Source organism: Lepeophtheirus salmonis, chromosome 3, assembly GCF_016086655.4.
Source record: "Lepeophtheirus salmonis chromosome 3, UVic_Lsal_1.4, whole genome shotgun sequence".
Classification (NCBI taxonomy): Eukaryota; Metazoa; Arthropoda; class Copepoda; order Siphonostomatoida; family Caligidae; genus Lepeophtheirus; species Lepeophtheirus salmonis.
The window spans coordinates 23,352,068-23,379,273 of NC_052133.2; the positions used below are offsets into that span (position 1 = coordinate 23,352,068).

Below are 27,206 nucleotides of genomic sequence, written 5' to 3' on the forward strand. Positions count from 1 at the left end.
TAAACGTTATTATTAACGTATATAAAGTGTACAATGACTTATGACGCATACGTAAATTTAGAAGAAAATTAATCTTGTGGTCGTCCTTTTATTTATAAATATAAACAAATAACGGAAAAAGTGTTATCCTGAATAACAATTACATTCAAAAATAAACTATTTGTTCGTAACAAGAGTATTGTGCAACAGTCCAGTAATGGTAAACCTATAGACTATATAAAAATACAATTTTGATTCATTGTGTCTCAAAGTTTTTTTAAGGTATGGATGTCGATTCGAAAATCCACCAAAAAAAAAAAAAAAATCCAAAAAAAAATGAATTACTCTTCTATCGGAAATAGGGAGAAAATACATAAAATACGAAATAAATAAGGGAAAAAAGGAAAAAGAGGATTAGCGGGTTAATCTTAGTATATATCTTCTTTAGCTATGAAAAAGAAACATAATTCTATTTATTCCAAGAATCCCCCTTACTTCTGGTGGCAATGAGTTTCCATTTTCACTTATAAGAAAACAGTTCCCTATTCACAAAAAATTAAATTTTTCGGAAAATATTTTCCAAAAATTAAACATTTTGGAAAAATATAAAATATTTAATTTTTGGAAAAAAATTTAAAAAATCTATAGTTATTCACACTAAATAGAAGTCTTAGGAAAAAAATTTAATTTTTAGGAAAAAAGTTAAATATTAACTTTTTTGGAAAAACATTTCAAATATTAAATTCTTTACTTATATAATGTTTAAAAAGAAGAAAAAATTAACTGGGTCACCCTCTATATTAATAGAAATACAAAGTTATTACCATAACCCTTTTCCGGCGGATTTTTGACTTCCACCTCGCTTTTTAATAGTCACGACATAGCGTATAATTGTTACCGTGAGAAGCTATAAATCAGCTTCCTTGACTTAACACTCTTACAGTACCGCTGATATACTCTATGACGTCAAAATCTTTCTGTTTTGCCTAGTAGTCTGGGCAGTACATACAAATTGAAAATTTTAGCAAGCCCGATTACATTTGTGTTTCTATTAACTTTGGTCACCCTTACTATTTGAGAATGTTTTAGAGAAGAGCAGCAGCAAGCAGCTGTGAGAAGAAAGAAATAAACACAAATCCCACTCCTTATCTACCAATTATATAGACCGGAATTACGACCATGTCAATCCTCAATTCTACTCCGAGTCCAACAAGGACTTACACTTATAATTTCACACAAATCCTCGGAGATACTCTTCGTCTTTTACGCACTAGGGATTATTTTATTTTACGTTTTCTTTTCAAGAATAATAAAAATTACGATTGTAGCGTTGTAAAATAGAAAATCCTGTTCAGGTTGTAATTATAAAAGGAGTGCGATCTTCCAATTTCATATTTTTTAACATATTTGTATGATCTATATTACTATTAGTAAAGAAAAGTTTGTCTGCATGAGTTTATCCTGTGAAGTCATTTTTAAAAGAAAATGCGCCTAATATTAAAAGAAAAAGTATTAAGGATTGCAAATGCTAAGCATTTTTAAGCGTGCAAATTTGTTGTTATCAGCAACCTGAACAATTTTTTATTATTTTCTCAAGCTGTTATAATTATTCTATCGTCCTTGAGGAGAAAACAACTAAATAACATTAGTGTGAGTGTGCTCTATTATATTAATAGAACAAATGTTGTCTGTTCTTCGGGGTCTAATAAGTACTCCGAGCAATGCAGGGTATTACCAATAGTAATAAATAAGAGTAAATTAAGGGCTGAATATATTTTATTTTACATTTATAAAATGTTTTGTTTTTTTGATTTCAGCAAAGAAATCTTTCCATTTTCATTACAAATTTTATACAAAAAATTTATTACTTACAACGGATATCGTTGAATGTATTTTTTTCTAAAGAATAACCAACGAAAAATACAAATTATGAACTATGAACTGTAAGTGTATAACGTATATATGAAGAAGGATCTATAATTCAAGTTGGGGAAAAAGTAATAATAAAAATAGAAAATGAAGTGGATAGACTTCCATGAATCTATGACTAGAGCGTAACGTAATTTGACAATTTTATCTAAAATATTTAACTTGAGGTTAATACAATCTTGTTGGTTATTATATTCTAGTATATGCCTGCGTACGTCTTAAAATGAGAAAAGCATTACATAGCTTATCAAGTAATTCCATGAGTTGACTTATCTTCGTTTTCATTAGCTACTAAGTGCAAACGTTATAGGTAGAAGCTCATGATAAGTTATGAGATAATAGGTATTTCTGTATGTACAGGGTCGTTTAGGTAAATCTGGATAACCTTTAACTGCATCCTGATAAGGGAAGCAAGTAGAGAATTAAAATTTTATTTACAAGTTCTAATAATACAAAAGAGAACATTTATTCAATGTGTCCGCCATCTTTGCCAATCATTCGCTCGATACGACGCCTAAAGGATTAGAAGGCCTTGAACATGTCTACGGGAGGAAACTTTGTCCCAGTACATGATGATGGAAGAATTCAAGGGGTCGGTACTGTTGTATGAATTGGCAAATACCTTCCTTTCTAACTCCTCCTAAAAGCAGTAATCCATAGGATTAATAGCGTGGTAGTTAGAGGACTAGGTCTGGGGATCCCAAAATGGAATCTTTTCGTCTTTCAACAAGTTATTGGCCTTTCAGGTCTTGTGAGAGGGGGACGAATATTGTTGAAACAGGAGCTCGACACCATTGGGCTCAGCTTTCATTCAAAGAATCCATTAGTCAGACATGAGTTCACAACACCTGTCGGCACCCCCCTCTATTTTAGCTCATAGAAGATTGAAGGCATGATAATGCAATTCTGTGGCCTCTGTGGCCAACTAATTGTCGTGTTATGGATTTAAATACTTGTCTTGAATTAAAAGTTCCGTAAATAACTTAAAGCTAACGCTCAATCTCTCACATTAATATTTAAATAATACAGTTAAATGATTTCCTTATTGTTCAACATTTAGTTAAAGATGGTACAGATTTACTTGAACTACTCTATATAATGAGCAAAATAAATTACTGATAACAATGTAAAATTAACAAATTAATGTACTTAATGTTTCTCTCTTGTAATAAACATTAAATGGATATGATAAATATATTCAAGTAGTCAACATTTAGAAAAAATCTTAATACTGCCTGTTCGTGACGGGCTTATTTTCATATTTCATCCCGAAAGTTATGTATGTAGGACAGATATAATGAAAAGTCATATTTTTTAAGTATTCAAGGAATCAAATTTAAGTTACTTTGTTTTCCATTGCCAAGTTTACCTAATCACAACCGGTATCATGTTTCATTAGTAAAATTTGTGAGAATAGGTCATGAATAGTGATGAAAATCGTCTGTATAATGAATATTATGGTGTAATAAAATAATTTTCTGTGAAAAAGTAAAAAATGAAGGATTCAAATGCGTTCCTTTTGATAAAAAAAATACGATTTACCAAGTTTGAACAATTTTTATAAATATTTAGAGGTAGCTCAACGACCCTAAAGTTTTGAAATTTTTCATATTTTTGGAAAGAAACGTGATTTTGTTTTAATATCATCCTCTACACTACACATTACAGCTTGTTGGTAAAATTAACAAATTTACTTAAGTTAAACTTCTATCAAAAGTTTTTATGAATGTTTATGATAAATTATGTTTTACATGTCGAAAAGAAAGATAAAAATATTTAATTAAATGTAACCTTTTTGCCTATCTGTCTGTTCCTCTACGTATTCCAGCCTATGAGCGGTTACTTATATCTACAAAAATTTGTAAATTCGTTTTTTTAGTAGGTTAAGAAAAAAGAGCCAATTTTTAGGACATTTTTTGAGGAAAAACATCTATGTAGCCAAGTTTTATAAGATAAATAAAAAAATTCTGTAATATGGAATATTGTAATGAAAATTTAGTAGGAGCTAATTCTATAAATAAAAAAAAATGACCTACACGGTCATTTGAGGCCGAGAGAAAGGACGTGCAATGAGTTAATTGGTACAATGCACCATTCCCGTTGACTAGAAAAAGTCTTATATAGTCTTAAAATCTGGATGTTTAAATCTAAATTTAAATATATTCTCAGAAAAGAACGAGAATTGCGAGATATGTATATGTGTATAAACAGTAAGAATATATATAAAACTTTGGATGAATGAATCTATGGTCCTAGACGCTCCGAACAACGACCTTACTTTAATGAAGTCATCAATAAAGTACTAAACTATTATTAGTCAAATTTCAAAATCAATATCATGCAAACTTTCCAGACATTTATGCTACTTGTTGGAGGAACCACTAAATGTACCTCTTTTTGAAAAACATAGACATTTAATTCCTTTATCAAAAAATGAAATTATAACATTTAAAATTTTTTAATATTTAACAAAATTTAATTTTTTCTGTAGAGTTAGATCATTAAAAAAACTTTGTTTGCTGTCAAATTTAACATATTTCGTGAAAATGTGGAATTATGGCCATTTTTTTTAATCGATCAAAATTTATCCATATCAGAATTGTGTAATAAGATAAAGTCACACCGATAAAGAAAATAATTAAGTTTACAAAAGCCCCAAAGCCAGGAGAGGGAGAGTTATGGCCACCTCCTTCGCCAATCATTTATTAGTTAAGTATGGGCAGAGCATTAGTCTACTCAAGAAATCCTGAGCGTGCTACCGCTCAATTAAAATGAGCAGTAGCACATTTTTCACTCGTATAGGAGTATTTGAGTTTCACAACTCTTTATGATCTTTATCATTAAATTGATATAATTCACATTACCACATGCAAATCAGATAATATTAAGGGCTAATGGGTAGTTGTTCCCAAATAGTGTGTCTTGAGGATAGTTTCTAATGTACTCTACGATTTGTGACAACCATATATTATTTGCTATATCCTTAATAAATAATAATCCAAAATAATTGATTTAATTAAAAGAAGTGTGCGCGTCAATAAATTTTTACAAAAAATTGAGAAACACTGTCTAAGGGATGTTGGAATCTGAGTCTTTTGCATATCTGGGCATATCCTCCCCTATTAGTTTTTTTTCTATTATTTAATTATATTATTAATTCCAAATATGTTATAACTCAATAGTCTATACCGATACACCTATAATTATTATTTAGTATTTTATTATAGAGTAAGTAATACAGTACATTAATTTCATTATCCTTGGTTATTGAGAGAGGTATAAATCCTCAAATGGTCCTTCGGCCAACCTAAGTTGGATCGTTGTTTCTCAAAATGTTCTGGGATTCCTTTAATATTATACGTTTTCGATATATTTTTGGAAGATTGATTGGAAAGCGTGTACCTTGAGGCTTAAAAGAATCATTATAAACCCATACCGGAGGTATTTGAAGCTTAAAAGGAACATTATATAACCAGACGCGGTGGTATTTGAAACTTGAAGGAGTCATGGTAACACCACACACATTCAATCGGGGTTCTTTGAGTGGGAGTCCTTGAAATCCTCATAGGGGACATGTAATTAAGAGGTATCGTGCAATATCATCCAGTTGAGGCTGTTAGTTTGAGCTTGAATACAGGGTCCTCAACTTTTTGAACTTATACATGCGTGAGATTTTATGATCTTATGTCAATTTACTACCTAAAAATATAAGATAATCGTATTTCAGTTGAGAAAATTCGTTTACAAAAAGAAAGATTTATCTTCCAACGTAATCTCCACACACGAAGGAGATTCTTAGGAAACTTATATTTTAATCAAGATGGCATATTCGAGGGAAGAACAGTCTGAGATGAGGGTGGTCCGTTTACCCATTATGTTTTAACCAAGTCAACCTTTTCTGGCCTATTTTTAACGGGGTTGGTTGCTGTTGAAAGTAGTAACCGATGTCATATTAAATTAAATACCTTCCCCAAATCCTCTAAATACCTACTCATAGTCCAATCACTGACATTGAGAGCCCTGGCATTCAATCTCATCAACTTGGGCAGAGTTCTGGTGATCACAGTGTCCACATCCATCATGATCCCGATTTTCCAACGTCTACCCCTGCAAGGGCTCCACTCAAGGACTGACCTGAAGCCACCATACCTTTAATCTTGTAAGCAAGACATTGGGAGTACCTTTCGACCTTCATGATCTCCTCGATACTCACTTGGGCGTGGAGAAAATTAGACACCCTTTGCCTTTTCGCCTCCAGGCAGACAACAGTTGATTTTTGAAAGTTTTATTATCGTTTAATAACCGGAATAGTCCTTAATTTTAAGAACGCAATCTAGTATTTTAAAATATTCACCCTAAAGTTATCTAGATGGATGGAAAGTCAAGTCCACAATTTTACCTCGCAAACTGTGTATGAATTATGTATATTTATTTCTCTAGGAGCGACCGTGAATCAAACCTACGCACATTCAGTTTGAGGGAATTTTTTATATTTTTTATTATGTACATTATTTGCTTCTTATATGAATTTACACAGAGGGAAAAAGTTTTTGTGTAGATGATTGGAGATTTATTTTTTGAAAAGGTTACATTGATATCCTCCTTCCTGGGAAAAAGTTGAAACCTCCTTGTTTATACACTTCATATTCTTTAACAATAGCTACATATCAAATATATGACAAGGTCACAAGATTTGCAAGTTTGAGTCAAGTTAATGTTCAATTCCATGTCAATTTGATATAAACAGATATCAAGTTAAGTTACAAATCCCATTCCATTGGCTCAATCAAAATGATAAAATCATGGTTTATTATTTTAAAACACTTTTAGTCCAAATAATTCGAATATCATTTCGGAGACAGAGCTCCTGGCGTACTTTTGAGCATAAATGCTTGATATGATAACTTAGATGACAGTATATGTACATATAATATAACCATATGCATTTTTTATTTTTTATAATAGATTGAGGAAATTTTGGCTGAACGTCCGAATTAAAGAAATATTTACTTTTGATGATGAGAAATATTATATTAATTACTAGTTATTTACTGCCTCTTTCTTTGCAAAAACATATTATCTCTAGGAAAAAACATTAGTTACAATAACATGTTTTTACAGAAAAAAAGACAGTCAAGTAAATAATAAACATAAAACTCCACAAAAATTCAAGTGTCAAAAATGATTATTTTACTTGGACGGGCTTCTCAAGTCAAGTCGTAAATTATTAATGTTGAATTAAAAGTCAAGTCTCAACGACTTATTGATATGGTTTTCGAGGTCAATATTTGTCTCAGTCTTGTTAGTATGCATATATGTAACTTGATTAATAGAAAGCTGTCTGGTTCCTTCTTTTTGTATAGGTCTGTGAAATTTTAGAAAGTTAGTTTTTTGGACAATTAGGAGTGGAACATATAATTAATGACTGATATACATATAATATATTCTTTATATGTAAAATATAACTTTTCCCAATTTGAAATAATTAGGTACGAAGAAAGACTATCAGTTAATTATTGAAGCATTGAATCAAAAATACTTACAATCTCTATACATTTTGAAAATTAAGCATTAAATATAAGACATAATCAGGCCCATGACTACAGGATTGGGGATCCTACAATCCGTAACAACTGAAATCTTGTTATCAAATTTGTTGAAAAGGCAACCTTAAAATTGTTGTCCAATTTGGCTTAAAAAAAAGTCATTAAAAAATATCATCAAAGATTTTTCAAACCACTTTCCTGCCTAACCACGCAAAGAAAGAAAAATCCTAGTCACGGCACTGGACACAATGTATCATAATTTACTTTGTGAATAAATTCAGAAAAAATAGATGTATTTTTGATTGCGAGCTGAAAATCGAGTTTAGAACCAGGAGTAGGCAACCTTTCGGTATGAGGTTGTAAAATTAGGCGTATAGTGTCTCATGGAGGCCCATGATTAGTTTTGTGTCGATCTTTACATAGGACCGCGGTCCCGTACAGTCTAGTCCCACTTGTCGGTTCTTAGAAAATGTAAAATCGATCCCTTCCTACGTCATTGAGTGTATTTTGCTTTTTAATTATTCCATTCCAATTATCTTAATACAAATCTTCCATATATATTTTATTTGACTTAATAAACCTTCGACATTTTTAAGAAAAATTCCAAGGATTGGTTCTAAGACTGGACTGGATTGGACTGAATAAATAAGGACCGACACAACACTAACCATGGTATTAAATACTTCTAATACAAATAAATGTTAATAGACTCAGATAGCTTTGTCAATAATGCCTGATCATTTTGAAGACTTAATGAATGACTAATAATTAACAAATGATTTTGTTGTTGTTGAAAGACCAGATGAAAACATCTTACGGCCCTCAACTATTACTGATCACTAGATAGTTGAGGACATTATGTAGTAACCTTTGTTAGATTTTTTAATTAAAAAAAAAGATTATTTACAAGATATATCAATTCAATTTTAAATATAATTTTACAACGAAATGATATGATTATGTAAGAAAATTATATAGAGAGTAACAGAGAAAATCCTGACTAAACCGGTCAACAGGGACAATCAAAAACATGAAATCCGTTAAAAATAATTGTGGTTAAGTAGGACTTTTTAAAGGCACAAGAATATTGATATTCCTTAACAAGGATGGCAAATTATATAAAGTGTCAAATCCTGACAATTAAAATGTACGACGCAATGATTAAGAGTTCTAAGCAGGACGGTACTCTTCTTGAAAAATAAGTTTTTTTGAATAAACTGTTTGTTCAAGAAAAATAAGAAACGGAATTTCTGTATGTTTAAAAAAAATAAATGTACTTACCTTTAACGTTCTTCATTTCCTTTCAATAATAAATAGGATGCTTGCGGTAAAATATAATATTAAAAATGTGTGCTTTAAAAGCTATCAGTCCTTGGATGTTTTATTTAATAAGCATGCAAAATGTTGTAATGTGGTCAAAGTTGAGATAGGTCACTTATTCCATGATAATTAATAGACTTTTCATGATCCCGCGCTACTTCTTCTTCTTCTATGTTCCTATCTTAATAATACTTGACGTTATGATTAGCTTAAGAGCTCTGTAGTTATATTAATATTATTATATGTTCAGAGCATATATAAAAAAAAACAATAATAAAGTATGTTCACATCTACGTTCACTCCTTTATATCATTTGTAAATCAAGGTGCTGTTGTTAACTAAAGGATCGATGTTCAACGGGAAATCAATGGGCATGTTATGCTCTGTTTCTCCCTCCCTTTTCAGTTCACGATACACATTCAAAAGGGCTTTACATTTACATACATAATATATATGAAATACAGAAATAAATTTGGAGAAATTCGAAGGATTTAACCACTAAATAATAATGCATCCTAACTCCCTTATCAAAGTATTAAATTGAGTCGTACATTTTTATCATTCATAATTCCTTAATACAATTCCACACAAATACAATTTGAATAATATTCACAAAGTCTCTTAATCTAAAGACTACATACAATTTGTACAAGTACTTTATATATTAATAAAACTACATCATAAAATGTACTATAATATCAAAAAGTATTTTATCTTTATTTGTCAATACTTGTTTTCCCTCTCCATCAGTAAATATGTAATTACAATCAAAATTAAGATTGGAGAAGTGGATGTCAATGTTTGTTCTTTCTTTATAGTAAAATTGAGGTTGTTTAGTGATGGGATAGTTAATCGGAATCAGGAATCGAAGAATTAGATGTTTTTCTGGAATCGGAATCCCCATCGGGAAAATAATGCTTAATTTGAGATTTCGATTCTTATGTATTATTATTTATTACTGGTATTGAACTATTTTTTACTTTCCTAACTTATGAAAATATATATATATATAACATATCAATCAAAATATAAAATTATACCATGTGAATTTGTTAATTGAGTCTTATAATTTTATAAATATTGTAATAAAATAATTTATTATAAAAAATCTTTGAAACCCGAGAAGAAATAAATTGAACACAAACTAAAAATGAACAAGTGTTCTCAAGACATGCGGTGCGTGGAAATATTGTTATAGTAGGGAAATAAGTTTTTTAAAGGGGTCTAAGATGCTCGCCTTTGCAAAATTTGCTTTTGAAAAGTTTGCCGTGGGATTAATCACACTGGGCCTTTCTTTTTTTAAATGTAAATATTACTTACATCAAACAATTACATTACAATTTATTTTATCAATCGTAATTCTTAAAAATTTATAGCAAAATTGTATTTTTGAACTATTATTAAAATGTTGAAGAATTAGAATCGCCATGTGGAATTTTTACTAGAATCGTATCAGAATCACAATACTTTTTTTTAATCTTCCCATCACTAGTTGTTTCACTTCTTTATACTCTCTTGAATTTAAGCCCTCGCAGTGTATTAATTTCATCTTTATAAGTCTGTTTTTAGTGTTATCACGCATGAAATTCAAAACGGTCGAACGGATCAGTCTGTAATTTTACAAGTAGACGTAAGAAATCACCAAATATGTTCATATGATTTTTTTGATTTTTTTTTGGCTCCAAGATCATTAAACGATTTTTTTAAAGAAATAAAATCTCCTTTCTCTTTTCATTTTCTGTATCTCTCTGACTCTTTTCTTCTTTTAACTTCATTTTCTAAAGGAAGCATGTTTCATAGACAACTATCGGCACCCTCTGCTAGTCGTTAATAAAACATGCTGCCTTTAGAGGTTTGGAAATAGAGAAACCCTGGGCTGTTTGTTTGAGTGATTGCTAGCAACTTCAATGGTCTGTCATTTATTTCATTTTCCAAATAATGTGACTAAGGAGAAGGATAACATGTAAATGCTTTTAATACATCCTAATTTTGGGTTTCGGTCAGGAAATCATGGACGAGTCTAAGACCGTTATATTATTTGTTGTTTTGAACTTATAAACATTCTCTAAAAATGTTTAGTTTGGATCAGTCTTAAAGAAACATTCGATTCAAATCCGTCCCACAAAAAAAAAGGAAAAAGCTCGGTTTCACATAAACTTTGGTCTAGATCGATTATATAGATGATCACTTTATGTGGGTAGTCAAATTTTGAACATGAAATTCGTAGTGTTTCATATGTCTGCAACTCGATAACCTGATGGAAGATCAAATTGATCCATAGAATGAGAACAACAGAGATAGTCTACGGTTTCAAAACGATTAAATTTCGATCTACGGTCAAAGAACGTCAAACTGGTGAAACAAAATATCGGTCAAAATTACTACAGAAAAAATCACTTAAGACCGAAGAAAAGAAGAAATTGTTCTCGGATCGAGTCTCCTCACCAATATTTAGCTCTAATACTTAGAGTCATTATAAAAATTGTATTTTATTATGTTATGAGTAGCACCGCTTCTCAAAAAAATTTTATTAAAAGAATCCAAAAAGTTTTTAAAATTATCTTCAATGATAAAAACGGATTTATTTTAAAAAAACAGAGACAATTATAGACTTTATACATAAAATAAAGGTTGCTATGAATTTTAATTCACGTAGGTAAGATAAGCCACGTTTAATTCTGATAAGACCAGATTCCTGGGCTCTGGAGAGAAAGTTTGATTTTTGTGAATAAGTTGATTAAGAATAAGAACGTATATTAAATACGAATTAAAAAAGGGAATTAGGAAGAGAAAGAGCGAATTTAATCTTAGTATATATCTCCAATCTTCATTATAGTTGAAGAAGGAACATTCAAGCTAGCAATGGCAATGACAATAAATAAATCACATGGTCAAACATTTTGAAAAATTGCTTTATATTTACCAAAATCACTATTTCTACATGGTTAATTAATTGTTAGACTTTCAAGAGTGTCAAAAGGGGCTGCAGGTTTGATTATATTTACATCGAAGGGACAGAAAACAACAAAAAAAGTTGTAGGCAAGGAAGTTTTACAATAGAAATTTACCTATAATATATTTAAAGTAAATCGTTTTTAGTTTAGAATTTTAACATAAACAAAACAAATTGGATAAAATCATTTTTATTTTTCCTTAGCTATATTTAAGATAGCGTGTTCGTGCTAGTATATAATAGAACTATATAATTAGTTTTAAATTTGTCCTGTTATCGATCCCAAAAAGTATTGGCCTTGTCTCACTATCCTGTAAGATGCCCTCAACTACAATACTTAACACTGAGTTCCTGAGTGCAAATCACAGGGAAAACGTACAAGAGACAAGTAGCTGTGTCTCATGCTCTTAATATTTAGATGATTAAAATTTGTAAATTATACAAATAAAAAGACCCTTCATATTTTTCTTTGACTGGGTCTCGATACACCTTGAAATTTTACACGTTTCAAATCTTCTGCTTTCACTTTTGAATTGATTAATGTACAACTTAAAAACATGGGTTTATAGCGTCATTGACTATATCTTTTGGTGGGCACATACCTATTTTTTTGCATTACGTACATACAGAACTAATTTTAAGGCACAGTTTAGATTAGTGGATAATGTCCTGGAGGATATTCAGACGACTGATTTAATTACAGAGCCATTTTTGCAACTGTGATGAAACAACCCAAAATTTTAGTCCTCTGTGACTCATAAATATATTAAATAAGTTTATTCTTAATTATCAGCAACTTAGTCACTAATAGTATATAGAGTCGTACTTAAGTAAATGCCGAACAAGACTCGGAAATATTCCATTTTAATTATTCCTGATGAGGTTTAAAGAATATGTAGGTACACAGTACATATTTGAGATAGAGTTGAATTGTAATAACTTTGATGATCTCATGCGTAAAATGTTTGTCACGCATCGTCGTAGAAGATTATACATACAGTTCAGTTTTTGTAATCCTTAGAACATGACCCAGGAAGGCTTTTGGCTCTCCAAAAACAAAAATAATTACAAATACAAGATTTTTTTTAAAAACAATAAAAATGATTTAATGTACAGTAATGTACATATATAATTAAGATATAAATGTATCTCAACACTCAACAGACATTACGAAAAATATAAATATTTGGATGACTTCATTGCTCATGTGTATACATGGTTATCAAATGTCTGGCCAACTGCGTAGATCTCAATATGGGTATACTTATGATGAACTTCATATTTTCTCATTCTTAATTAAAATGGGTTTTCCACCATTGTGATTATTATTATTATACTCATCGTCATTATCAAATATTTGGAATTCCAATTAAAGTGTAAACAATCCTTTAAACCTGCTTCATTTCATATTTGGGAGATGGCAGTAAAACCCCCAATAAATTGAGTTAAATCCATTTTTTACATGCACAATACATAATAAAATTTTATATGAGGAGATAAACTGATATATGTATAAGTACTTAATCAAGGTATGTGAAGAATGTGTACACATTGAGACATATGTAGTTTCTTCAATAAAGTATCAAAGTCGTCAAAGTCGTAGAAAAATGTAAAAACCCAAAACTAGAAACGATATAATTAATTGACACATCTCCTACAGGTATTTTGTCTCTTTGAAAGAGATTATGAAATATGAAGTAACTTCAGTGACTCAAATGACGTTGTTAGTAGTAACTACGTAATTTCAGCTGATTTAGTTTCTACAAAAGACCGATAAGGAAAAAATTCCTAGGACTGACTAATTTTAGTAGGACTGGACTGATATTTTAGTAGTTAGTAGTGAGTAGTAGTACTGCAGTTTTTTGGGGTTTTTTAGACCGATCCAACACTAACTAGAACGTATTATTATACATTCGAGCTATCATTCATTATTTTCTTAGTTATAGTATTCTTCAACCCAAGCTATTCTCATGAGTCAAGAAAATAAAAGGATAGCTAGGACCGTAGGACTGAAAGACCTATGCATCAGTCCGATTAAGACCAAGCAGTGGTAAAAAGATGGGACTGATAAAAAAAGACTGAAAGGGGCGGGGGAAAAAGATAGATAAGACAATCAGTCCTGTGACTAATCCAACACTATCCACGATACATAAGGCTTGATCCGTGGCGTTACCTCGCTAAAACAAAAATATACACTGTATTTTATTGTCAGCTGTCGATGTGTTTACTTATTTTCTCCTTATCAATCTCCTGAACGTTGATTGTTTGAATTAGAATTAGCTCCTTATATACTGCAAACAAATATAATTATCAACAACTATTGGATAATAATTAAATATACGGGAAGCTTGGCTAACTACCAACTGATTTTGGGCCTTCCCCCTTTTATTTTCAAAACAAACGTTGCAATATATAATACAGGTAACAATGTGGGTCGGTCTCCTGTAAAATTTGGCCTAGACCGATTTAATAGATGAATTGTTGATGGATTTATGTGTGCTTTCAAGTTGTGAACATCGGTATAATCACATTTAAAGTGTCTTATATCAGTTATATGTCTGCTACTCCTATAACCGGCTGGGGAGAAAATTGGTGCATAGAGTAAGACCAAAAAAATATTCACTAGTCTTAAACTGTGGCTTAACCGAAATATCGGTCCAATTTAGGATTGAAATAATTATTTATGACTTTGAGATTATGAACCGTAAAGAAAAATTGGTAATTCACGGCGTACGCTTGGGGGGGGGCTGGAGACCCCCCACAATCAAAGAACTATTGAAAAATTATGGGTGTGAAAAACAAAAATTATTGATGTGGTTAAAAAAATTATCATGAGAAAACTTTGGAATTTTTTTTTTTTTCAAAAAAAAGTCCTTCGATCAAATTATACTCTGGTGCAAAAATTCAAATTTTAAAAAACATTCTAAAAACCAAGCCCCACCCCCCTAAAAATTTATATATAAATATAATCCTTGTGACTCCCCTGGTCGAATTTCAACTCTAATAAAAAAAATGTCGACGAGTCATTTTTTACGAGTCTAATTAAAGGCGTGAGTCTTTTTACTACGAGTTAGTCGAATCTGAAGTCGTAGGTTATTGAAACTGAAGTACATAGTGTAGGAATCTTCAACTCTGGATCTAAACAAAACTTTGAATACTCGAGTTTCCTTGTAACTTGTTTGTGTATTAAAATGTATGTATACATACATTTATAAGTGTAATTGGCAATCCAAGACTTCCTCATTGAACGAGGGAAATGTTTTTATTCAGACACTTTTAAAAGTCGTTCAAATGACTTGACAAAATTTTTAGTGAGTCTTCTATATTTAAGTATTCTCACCATACCTACAAGATACGTGTAAGATCAAAAGTTACTGCATTTAATTTTGCTTCACTACAATTATATATAATTTTAAATTCCGGAAAATAACTTTAACCTCGCTTCAATTTAAATAACACAATGAAATGATTGAAATCACTCGAAAGGTCCCATTGTCAGTAACAAAGATATATATATATATATATTATAACAGAACTAGAAAATTATATATCATATATTAATCTTATTAATGACATTAATTTAGTGCTTAGATAGAGTAAGTTGTGTCTCTTTGAGATGCAAAAGGATGTTTGGAAGAGTGATGAAAAAAACAAATTTCTATATAAATGAATGTATAATGCATGAAATTCATATGTTCTCTCAGTGTTATTAATTGGAGTTTATTTAAATGTAAGTGTGTACATCTAATCAATTTAACTATATATATGAACAGTAATATATTTGTAACTCGTTGATCTGTATAAATTTCGACTAATGATAGCTTTAGAATCATGGAAATACCTAATAGTACCCACAAATTCTGACCAAAGCAAGAACAAACTGAAATATAGTAGACATTTTCAAGTATTCGTAATATGGTTAGTTCCTGAGATATTTATTCAATGCCTTATATTTGCAATTTTATCAAAAACTTTGGTGTACACCAAATTTCAAATATCTACATATATCTCCTGAACCTGTGGTTCAATTGCAACATACAAAGTATTTTTAGAAAATAAAAATAAATATTAAAAATTAGTTTTATTTTAAACTTATTTTCTTTATTAGCTCGTTTTGGGGCTTATGTTATGCCCTTTGAACTTAAATTTGATCTTTGTGCATCAAATTTGATATGGGTCAAATTTAACTTTTTTTAAGCTCTAAATAACATTGACAACACATGTAAAAAGGATAATTTTGTTCATTTTGGTTTCAATTAGAAATAAATTATAGTCTAATTCATTAATAATAAATTCCCTATTTTTTTTTTTAATATAATAAAATAAATGTTTTTCTCAATATAATGGTGTAAAAAGAGAGCTAATCAAATGATTGAAAAAAAAAACATTTGAAAAAGTATTTAGGTAAAAATGTACATGTATAGTTTTCAAGTTAAAATCATTGGACAATTTGATGTGAGATCATATTTTAAAGAAAGATTGAAAAATTTCAGTCTGTCATATTTCAATGAATACAAATTTTTGCTTGATGAGACTTTCCAGAAGCTTAGTTTTAACAATAAGATTTATTAATATTTGTAAAAAAAGAGTAAATAATGTGAGTCGTTTAAATGAGGGATGCTCAATTAAAGATAAAGTGTAATATATTAAAGCACTTGTCTTAGGTGTGTGAGTTTTTATGAATATTTCTGAATTTTGCTATAAAACCTTTTAAAATAAGGTCATATTAATATTTTTGTGGGTTTTTTAGACAAAATAAAAATATTGAAAGTTTTTTTTCGTGTTACAATCCTCCCTATAGACGAAAGTAGAGGAGGAGGAAAAAAAATCTATGAACGCAATCTATCCACGTAAATATTTAAAATAATTATTTAAAATTTCACATGAATCCTTATGTAAGTTAGATCTCAATCATTACCAAAAATTAATCAAATCAAAGGTACTTGGTTTACAAATATGTTATATCTATACGATTCGGCATGGATTTACCAAGTATTAATATATTTATATAGACAATAGGGGATCACCATAGAGATACTTAGAGTCATTGGCAAGGGGAATTCTTTGGCGTTTCGACAGCAGACAAAAGAAAAGAGATAGTTGAGCAAAGAAATCGAAAAAGTAGTATTTCCCGCTTGAAGCTATAACAGTTTTATAGTATTATAATAGCTGTTGTAAAAAAATATTGGTTTGAAGAAAAAAAAAATAGGCATCTTAATCTATTAATCATCATGTCTTTGATTCTTTCCTTAATCAATCTATAAATTCATACATTTTTAAATATATTACAAAATGTTATGCTGGCATAAAATTATATCATTTGGGGAAAAGGTGATAATTCAAGGGACCAAAAATCCGAGCGTACTCACCAATTTTATTCAATGCATGAATAAATTATTATTGATTCTTGAATTAAATTATAGTCAAAATAATCTCCGAGATCCATCATTAATATTTTGATAAGCTAAATGAAATTATATTTAAAAATTGTAATCTGTTTAAAAATACTCTATTAACCTATGGGTAGTCATCTCTAAATTCATATAACTATAGTAATAAATTATTATTATTACAATAAACATTTAATAAAATAAAAACATTTGAAGCGTCATCTATGTTTTTAATATACGTAACTATTACAATTCGAATGTTTTGATCAACTATTTCTTTTTATGACGGTGTGAACTACTTCTTCACATCAACACTCTTATGTATTTTATCTCTATGGGCATGGGTATTTTACTTATACTCGTTTCTATACAAAGAGTCATAGTCTTGTGGCAAAATAATAAAACTTCCTGAATTATATTTTTTTAATAAAAAATAACTTATACATATTTTTCTCACATAGGTGGCGCTGTTAAATTTTTTCAAAACATACGCCATTTTTATATAACAAGTTCCAAACTATCAAACCACCTTGTGGATAATATATTCTTTTTTTTTAGTTTACTCCTGCCAAATTGTTTCAATTTTAGTACTAAATTTAATTTAAAATTTATTTTAAAAGGAAATGGGATTTAGATTTCCAATAGACAGGGGCATGTTCTATAATGAGGGCCCTGGGAGGATTGTAATATCTAGAAATGTCTCTATCCTTTCTTAAATGGTTACTTAAAACGTTGGAATCGTATGTAGAATATCAATTATAATTCAAAATCTTATATCTTTTTCATTTTATGTTATCTTTTATGGTAGTTTTTGTGTTATACATATATCAAATCATTGTATGTAGATACATTGATATACAGAAGTATTGCATTCAACACTTCTTTGCAGTTTCAATTATGTACATAAATATAAAGACTTTGTGCTGTAGTACAAAGAAGACAAGTGCAATTCAATGTCAAGTCTCGAGTCAATCATGACATGTCCTAATTAATCAATACAACTTGAAATCAAATCACAAGTTACAACTCACTAATGATTTCCCTCATGCCAAGTGGGGGAAGTTCAATTAAAATAAATAAATTAGTCTACTACCAATTAAAAATACTTTAACCAAATCAGTGAATAACTACGTCATGAACAAATGATTTCAATATTACTTCAGGGTTAGTTAATAATTAATATACATACTTAAATCATTATGCACATTAAGACGTCCACAAAAATAAAAGTAATTTAATAAAAATGTCAACTCCCTATTTTTTATATTTGATCTTTGCTTCACAAATATGAATCTTTTTTCTCTAGAATTAGAACAACAGGTGTCGACTTGAGTTTACACTTTAGCTATGGGTGGAACCTTTCATACTTGAATGCAAATTAAAGACAAAGTACAGGGTGCACAAGCTATCTTGCCGTCACTTTGGTGCTCTCTCTTAGGTAAATGCGAGAACTTAGACAGCTGATTTTTTCTAGATAGATCGATTCTTCAAACTGGCACCAGTTGGAAATCAATTGACGAATTAATTGTCCATATATTTGGAAAAGGCACAGAAACCTTGGAATCTGTGCCTCGAGCGACTACTTTGCTACTACTTTTGCAATTGCTAGCAATTGTTTAAACTCTGGGATCTCCTTGCAGACGTTCGTTTGCAAGGTAAGGAGGGAATTTAAGGCCTTTAAAGTTGATTTTGTTGCAACAGCAATACGGGCTCAGTCTCAAATTGTTCCAAGAAAATTTTAACAACTTGTTCTTGCCTTACTTTTGCCCTTTAAACTTGCCAGATCTTAATCAGAGGGATATGATGTGTGTGAGGCGTGGTCAAACAACAAAACAAACGAACCCCCTACAACACCAAATACGAACTTATCAGTGTGATCAAGAAGAAATTCCAGGATTTGCGAAGGAACCAAGTGGCAATTCATCAAATGGCTTTAAAAATGAAATAAAACTTAAATACTGCTTTGAACTTGACTTCATACAAATGATAAACACTGATATTTGACATAAATCAAACTAATATGTACTATAATTCCATTAGAATAGCTAGTTTTGTACATTTTTTAATTTTTTACTTTTCGTCGTTACTGTCTTATTGTCATATTATTTATCCAAAAAATTTTAACTATGTTTCGTAATATTAAGCTCCTACATAGTATTAAATTCAATATTGCTTAGTAATATTTTATGAAAAGCGTAGCAATGCATGTATTTCTATATGATAGCCAAATTTTATTAATAGAAATAATAAGATGACCAATATATGTATTATACAAACGACGAAGGATCAACAAGAAATTGTATTCCTATCCTTTTGTAGAAGGAGCAAAGCATAGCTAACTTATTACTTCGCATATTTATTAAAAATAATCTGTAAATAGATGTATACATATAAAATAAAGGTCGTGTCTGTGTGTATTCTGTATGGCTGGCAACACCAATGAACCTAGGAGGCTGAAATTTTGCATGGGTACTTTTTTTAACCTAATAGGACTAAAGGTAGGTTCACTGAAGTCCTTATGCACTCATTATACATCCATAATTTCTCCCTTTTTATTATTATTATTGCATTTCTTTCATAAATTATTTTCGAAAATATAAAAATGACTACATAGGAATAATAATAATAACAAGGAAGAAAAAATGCGTGCAATGTTGTGTGTAAACACTTCAGTGAACCAAAGGTTAATAGAAATAAAAGGTTATACCGTAAAGCGTGTGCGACTGAGGTTTGACTTCCCCCTTTTTTTATAGTGACGTCATGGAAAATGATTGGTTGTGTGTTTTTGTCAAAATCTGTTTATCTTGCCTAGCAGTCTGTACGATACATCATTTAAAATTCTAGTAAGCTTAATCACATTGTATTTCTATTAACCTTCTTTTGTTTGTTTTGTTTGTTGTTTTTTTTTGGGTGGCTTATTCTATAGACGAAACCGAGAAACTGTTTTTGGAGCTTAAGGACACTAGATAGGGGTTGAGTTATAAATCAAAAAATGACCGGTGTCACAAAAAACAACTATGTGAATTATACATTCTCTAAATTTAATCAAAATCAAAATAGTTATGGGTAAAATAAGAAATCAGTGAAGTTTTTTTTTTTTTTTCAGGTACAAAAAAAAATGCATTTCCAATAGAATATTGGATTTACAGATAAAATAAAGTTGTAGAAATTTGACCGGTAATTCGTTTTGCATATAAATTTGACACATAAAAAATGATGTTTAATAAAATATATGTCATTTTCTAAATTATTTTTCACTTATTTTTATTTTGTTCTCTTTTTTCCTGTTAACGTCAATTTTCAATTTTTAAAAAGAACTTTGTACATAAAATTTTAGACTCTAATATTTATACCGTAGAGTTTTTTTTTTTTTTTTTTAATATCCAGAAGATTTTTTTCAATATTTGCAAAAATGAACAATTATACGCGAGTTATAAAATCTTGCTAGGTTTGTGTTCCTCTTTACAATTTCAATAAATTATATTTGCCACTTTTTTTTTCAAAATTAATGTAAAAGCCTTTTTTTTCGATAGGTGATTTTTTGACAAAAATTAAAAAATGGACTTCTTATTTAGATAATTTTTTTTCATGCATATATGTTGGTATGTTATTAGAAGTTGATAGCACATTTTTTTAATTTATTCACAAATCATGGTGAGGATTCAAAAATTAAAATCATCTTAGAGGCCGTCTAGCCTAAGTTCTGAAATATGTTGTCAGTTCTGACAATTTTGTACTTGAAACCATTCAAAAGAGCTGACAAAAAGCTACTATTTGATGTTTGTTTTGTTTTTGTGCAATCAAAAATGTCCAAGCAACAAGCAAAGCGTGCACAAGTCGATCTCCAAAAGGAAGATCTTCACAGTGAACGCTGTTCTTAAAAGATGAAATGTTCGCTTCTTGGCTGAATCAAGAGATCAGTTCAAAGGAACCTTCAACACCAAACATCGAGATCAGGTCATGGTCCTCGTCTTCATGACATCCAACGGCAACAAGATATCTCTCCACTTCTTCCTAGACAACGAGAAAGTCAACAAGGACGTTTTCTTTGTGCACGAGAAGTCATCAATATTAATCCTTATATTATATTTACCTCTCTTATCTTCTATAGATAAGCTTTAAATTGTGACTTGATTTTGTAACTTAATAGGTTACAATATCAAAATCTTAGGAAACCAATCCCTCTCCCTTCTCTATATACATTTAAAAAATAAAAAGACAAGATGTCATTCCACCATTACAAAAATGATGATGTTTAATAGGCTTTTACTCATGAAAAATAAGATATGGACACTTTTTAGGAAACTTTCTTCAGTTCCGAATTACTACACGTTTATACAGAACTTTAACTCGCACTTTCAGTTGATGGATTTATCTTACTTTCAAATTGTAATGACTAAATTTCAAGAGTTTACCTTCAATAATTTTGAAATGATAAAGAAAAAGTAAGTATATTTTTAATTTGAAACATATGAGAGCTTCAATTAAATATTCATTTTTGCAGGGGTATCTTCAGGGAGGGAAGCTGGAGAGGCTGTAGTCTTCCACAAATTAAGAAATAATTTTCATCGCCATTGTTATATAAAATGGTTTTCTTGTCAAAAAAATATATTTATGTCAAAATATTAATAATAATAATCATTATTTAAAAAAAACTTAATACAAAAATCCTTCTGGTCTTTCAAAAAAATAAGGAAAAAAAAAGTTTTACATTCTAATTTAGCTTCTTGGAAATTCAAAATCTTTCAAAAAAGTTTATTGATAAAATTGCCAAATATAAAAAAACATTTCTCCAAAAAGACTAGTCTCAAACCACACGTCGTTGCGCGGGCCTGCCAAAGCTTCCGGCACCGTGTGGCCGAGGTTATCAATAATTAAATTTCATTTAATGTAGCTTTTCAATGAAATAAAAAATATGTTTCTTCATCATCTAGTTCGTTCGTTATAACTTTTAAAGATTTTCCTAATTATTATGGACCAGCCTGTACTGTTAAATATTAATGAATATATTTAATATTATGATATACATTTTTACCAGTAACAAAAACGACGCTACATCCACATGCCTGCAATATTCCATTAATATGATAACATTGTTATTTCTTATATTTCTAAGATTTACATCAGGGAACACTATACACAGTGCACACTGTATACACGTTTGATGCTATATGCACAAGCCTGTAATATTTCATTAACACGTCTACATTGTTATTTCTTAAATTAAAATACATATGTTTATGATATACATCATGTAACATCGTTTTTCATACAGACGTTTAAACTTTGCTTTATATATAGATAAAAGTATCAAATAAAGTGACTTAAATTTAAGTGTGACTTTTTTAATTTTAAAAAAGACAATTTACTTTCCATTTATGTTATTATTACACTTTAGTTATAAGTCTGGAGAGTAGGTATATTTAAAAATTTGCGATTGTAGAGCACAATAATTTAAAATATGATTACAATACTGTAGTGGAATAAAATTTAAATTATGTTTATAATTCAGTTGCATAATCATCGTTTTGAGAGGTGGATATCCCCTAATGGACCCCATCGCTACGGAACTGTATATGCTTGATATGGTACTTCTAAGCGTATATTGACTACAGATTTGGACTTTAATGACTTGACCTTTTCATTTTGCTTGAATTAAAAAAAGATACCATGGTTTATTTCATATATTAAAACTTATTTTATAAATTGAATATATTATTTATTTATTCGATCAATGAAAAGAACAAAGTTATGCTAAATAAATATGATATTTAACTGATTTTTTTTATCACAGTTTGTTTCATTTAAAATGAAAAGTTGTGTTTGGCTTCTTTACGTACATAATTTTAAATAATATGAAGTAGATTTGTTATACTGACATAATCAAAAGTCATTTTAGTACTATTATTTTATTTGTTTTAAAGTATGTAAATCCATGAGTTGTTTTTTTATATAATAATAATTGAATGATTTAAATGCTTCAAAAATTATCTTCAATTAGAAACATTTAATGATTTATGTTATGTGATTTCACAAAAAGAATAAGGCAAATCATAATAAAGTAATCTACTTCATTTAAGAAATAAATACGAAATAAAAGTGAAAAACTTTTGAATAGAAGTAGATTTTGCAAGAAACAATGACTCAAGAAGAAAATAAGATATCCATGGCATTTGACTAAACTAAACTCTGGAGAGTGGAGATTATAATTTAGAAAACAAAAAATACACATATACATAATATCATATGTACGTAAAGTATTTGTCCTTGGAATAATGTTATTTTCTGACTTTGTTAGGTTTCTATCGTTCTCTTTCAATCCTTATACATAGATATACAATATATATGCACAGTTATCTTTTTAATAAACTAACTAAGTAAGAAACATTTCTTATATTTTTGTATATAAAAAATAAGTAAAATAAGCTGGAAAGTTTGCCTTATGAAACGATTTAAGCAAAAAAACCAATGATAATTATTTAAACTCCATATTACAAACCATATTAGAGTGAAAGAAAAAATTGAATGAGAAAATAGGGGTTATTTTTTTTTCTTTTTTTGAAGGATTTCTTTCTTAAAAAGGACATTCAACTAAATCATGCAAAAGAGCCAAAATTTTAATTTACATATTATTTCGATATTTTTTTTTTTTAATCCTCTTTTCTTTTTACATCCTGTCTGGAGCATCTGAGATTTAATACCTAAATTGTCTGGGATTTATGGGTTAAGTTGATGATGAGTTAGAGCGCCTTGAACTTGGATTTTTTTTAAACATATTCAGTACACAGATGAATGAAAATAATTATTATATTTCAAAATTCCATGAATAGTGCACTTACCTTCAATGATTTCATTTTTTACGAATACTGATATTGTGGAACCTGTAAACTCCCACAACGCAGGAGATACGTGCCCATTGACCCTCGCAACCAACGTGTGACATTGATTTGTATAAAATTTTAATATTAGTGAAATAATTGAGAGGGATAGAGTTTTAGCAGAGAAAGATATATAAAAAAGATAATATAGTCCTAGAACAGTGGTTCATAACCTGGGTTCGGTGAGTTCGGCAAGCCCTTGCATTAACTAACACTACTGTCGATGGGGGCGACCTGCTTTCAGTGCGAGTGTGGTGCAGAAGCGTTGCATTGCTCAGTGCGGAAGGATACCAACATGAAAAAACAAGGGGGTAGACCCGCTGTGAGATCCAAAAAAATATATTCTCCCTGTTAGATTACAAATATTTAGATGCTTAGTAAAAATGTGTTACTAGAAAGCATTTTCAAACTTGAATTTGATCAGAAATCCAGCTTATGGGAAGGAGAATTTTTTTTATATTCTCTGATACTATGAAACTAAGCTATGATGGACACATTGTATTTTGTTTATGTGACAGATGAAATTTTTTTGATAAAATCCATGCATTAAATTCTTTTGTGGTGAAAAGCAATCATATATTTGTCTCCTATCAAAATCATAAAACTATCAACTGATGTTAAAAAATCATTATTTGAACAGTAGTACCAAAGGACCATATTTTACCTTATTATAGTACTCTACAGATGTCGCATTTTTACTAATGGGATTAATGACCTATGAGGCGTCACCAATGTAGAGCTTGGTGGGCGTCATCCCTCAATCATAAAGATGCAAATTGTAATACTTTTTTTATTTAGAGCTAGAATCTGGAATCGAAAGGAAATGCCAGACCTCCGCGAGGAAAATATTTAAGGGAGCCTTTCTTCATTTTTCTAATATCAAGCCATCTTGATACGTAAAACTTACAGATTTAGAGACATGAATTCATCAAGACGTATGCACCAGCAACAGCTTTAAAAAACATAAAATCACAGATCCCTATCGCTACATCAACATAATATCCTGAGTAGTATTTATTATACTTAAGAATATCAAAATTTATTTCTAAGGTTTTATACAATGTATTATTGTTTGTGATCCGTTAACAACCAACAACAATGAAGGCAAAAAGACAACGAATTGCAGATCTTTGTTGCGCCCATCACTTTGTTGTGAGTGGTTGTGAAGTCCTGGTTGAAAGCCAACTATCCCGAAGGGGATTACTATTGGCAACAAGATTCAGACAAGACAAGGCCATAACAACTCAAGCTTGGTGGAAAGAAAACCATACCGATTTTGGGCCTCCTCATCACCGTACCGCTCGACACTAGTATATGGAATATGGGGCTTCATGGAGAGCAAGACCTGCAATGTTCCCTCCGCAATGTTTATTTTATGAAGGCCTACGTTGAAAGGGAGTGGACTGATATGTCCAATGACTACGTCATCAAGGTTTACAAGCCCTTCACTCCCAGACTGGATGCCATGGTGCCGGGGCGTCCGCCGGGGAGGGCCCATGGATTTTTGAAATCCATGGGACCAGTCCTCAACTTTTGGTCCATGGAATTTTTAATACAAATATCAATGGTTTATTGACCCAAATAAGATATATGAGATTTGTTTTAAGATATATATATTTTTTCTCTTGTTCCTATTCTTCTCTTGTGCACTCCATGATTATAAGTGTTGGATCGACACTTGGACTAATTGTCGAATCAGTCTCCCGTCCCCCCCTCTTCAGTCTTTTTTTTTTTATCAGTCCAATCTTTTACTAAACAACGATCCTAAGAGCCAATACTTCCGTCTTTCAGTCCTACGGTCAAAGCTATTTTTATAGCTATTCTTCACTCTTAGCTAGAATTGAATAATATAAAAATAAAGAAAATAATAAAGGATATCTAGAACGTATAATAATAAGTTCTAATAATACAACCCCTACTTTAATACTTTAAACCAAGTAATAAAAAAAACTAGTTCTAGTATTCCTTGCACTTAAGGTATCTAGCTTCTTGAAAGAGGTTATGTTGAACGGCTGAAAGGAAAAATTTAGTAACTAAAGGACCAGTCCTAGAACTGACAAATTTTAAAAGGATCGGACTGATAGGACAGCAGTCTTTTTATTTTTTGAACGATTTTTAGACTAATGATTACACCCCGCAACGGCATTTTGCCAAGCATACTGAAATATAATAGAATAGAATAATATTCTGAAGAAAAAAATTGATTCGTTTGTTATGATTTTTAATAAAATAATTAATAATAATTTAGTTGTAAGGGGATGAATACCAGTTTATAGATGTTTTATATTCAAAATAATTAATTAATTGAACTCATAAGCGATTCATTTCCCCCGGAAATATTATTGTAATCTATATTCATGCACTTTAACCAGGTTATTAGATTTAAATTTCTTAATTTTTTTAATTAAAAACTAATTTGGCCAAAAATAAATCAAAACCGCCATTTTTTAAATGCATTTTTTTTTAAATTGAAATATAAAGTATATTCTATAACTTCTCCTCAGTATAGAGCACAGGTAAAAAATGATATTAGCTTCTAAGTAAGGTCCTTCATTTTACTCGATATTGGGTGGTCATAAACATTTTCTATTAATTGTAATCAAGATAAAGTAATGAATAATTCATTTTTCAAAATGTTGAAATTTTTGTATTAATTTCTATTTACTTTTATTTTCATCTATATAGTTTTTTCTTGTCGAAGTATGGCACTGAATCGTAGTTATACGGTATAACTACGATTTAAAAAATCAAGTTTTTAGGGTATAACTTATACCCTAAAAACTTGATTTTTTTAATAGGCCAAACCGATATCCGTAGGAAGTTTCCATGGTCATATTTGTGTTCTACGGCTTAAATAACAATAATAAAAGTTGGCAGTAACCTGCAGACGCCCAAAACCTTCATTTTGTTGCATAGAGTTATTGATGTGAGATCATACACTAAAATGATTTGTGAATTAATTAAATATTTGAAAAGAATTCGCCCTAAGAATGGAAATTAATGAACTTTCATCACATGGTACAAACAAAGCTTTTTGTCAGACAAAAATTATAACTCCTATCTATTAGAAAGATTTTGAAATGTAAATCTGCTATTTTTACTCATATTATAACACATTTTAACCTCCATCCAAATGATATGATGAATGAATATATATATATATGAATAATATACAAAAATTGAATCCCTGAGCTTTGGAATCCTATACTAA

The 27,206-nt window shown here is 29.9% G+C and overlaps 1 protein-coding gene across 5 annotated transcripts in view; it reads right to left on the reverse strand.

Moving 5' to 3' along the window:
- The window catches only part of LOC121114726 (sodium-independent sulfate anion transporter), a 50,876-nt gene that overhangs the window by 10,517 nt on the left and 13,153 nt on the right, over positions 1 to 27,206 (reverse strand). The window contains exons 1-2 of one of the 5 annotated variants that reach the window (XM_071887195.1): positions 9,326 to 9,404; positions 8,736 to 8,955 (exon numbers count right to left, since the gene is read on the reverse strand). The exons of 2 other annotated variants lie outside the window; for them this stretch is intronic. In XM_071887195.1, the coding sequence (XP_071743296.1) occupies positions 8,736 to 8,751 (16 nt within the window). In that variant the 5' untranslated portion in view covers positions 8,752 to 8,955; positions 9,326 to 9,404. Of the gene's footprint in view, positions 1 to 8,735; positions 9,155 to 9,325; positions 9,405 to 27,206 lie in introns of those variants that run through there. 2 more of the 5 variants (XM_071887194.1, XM_071887196.1) reach the window with 2 other exon arrangements.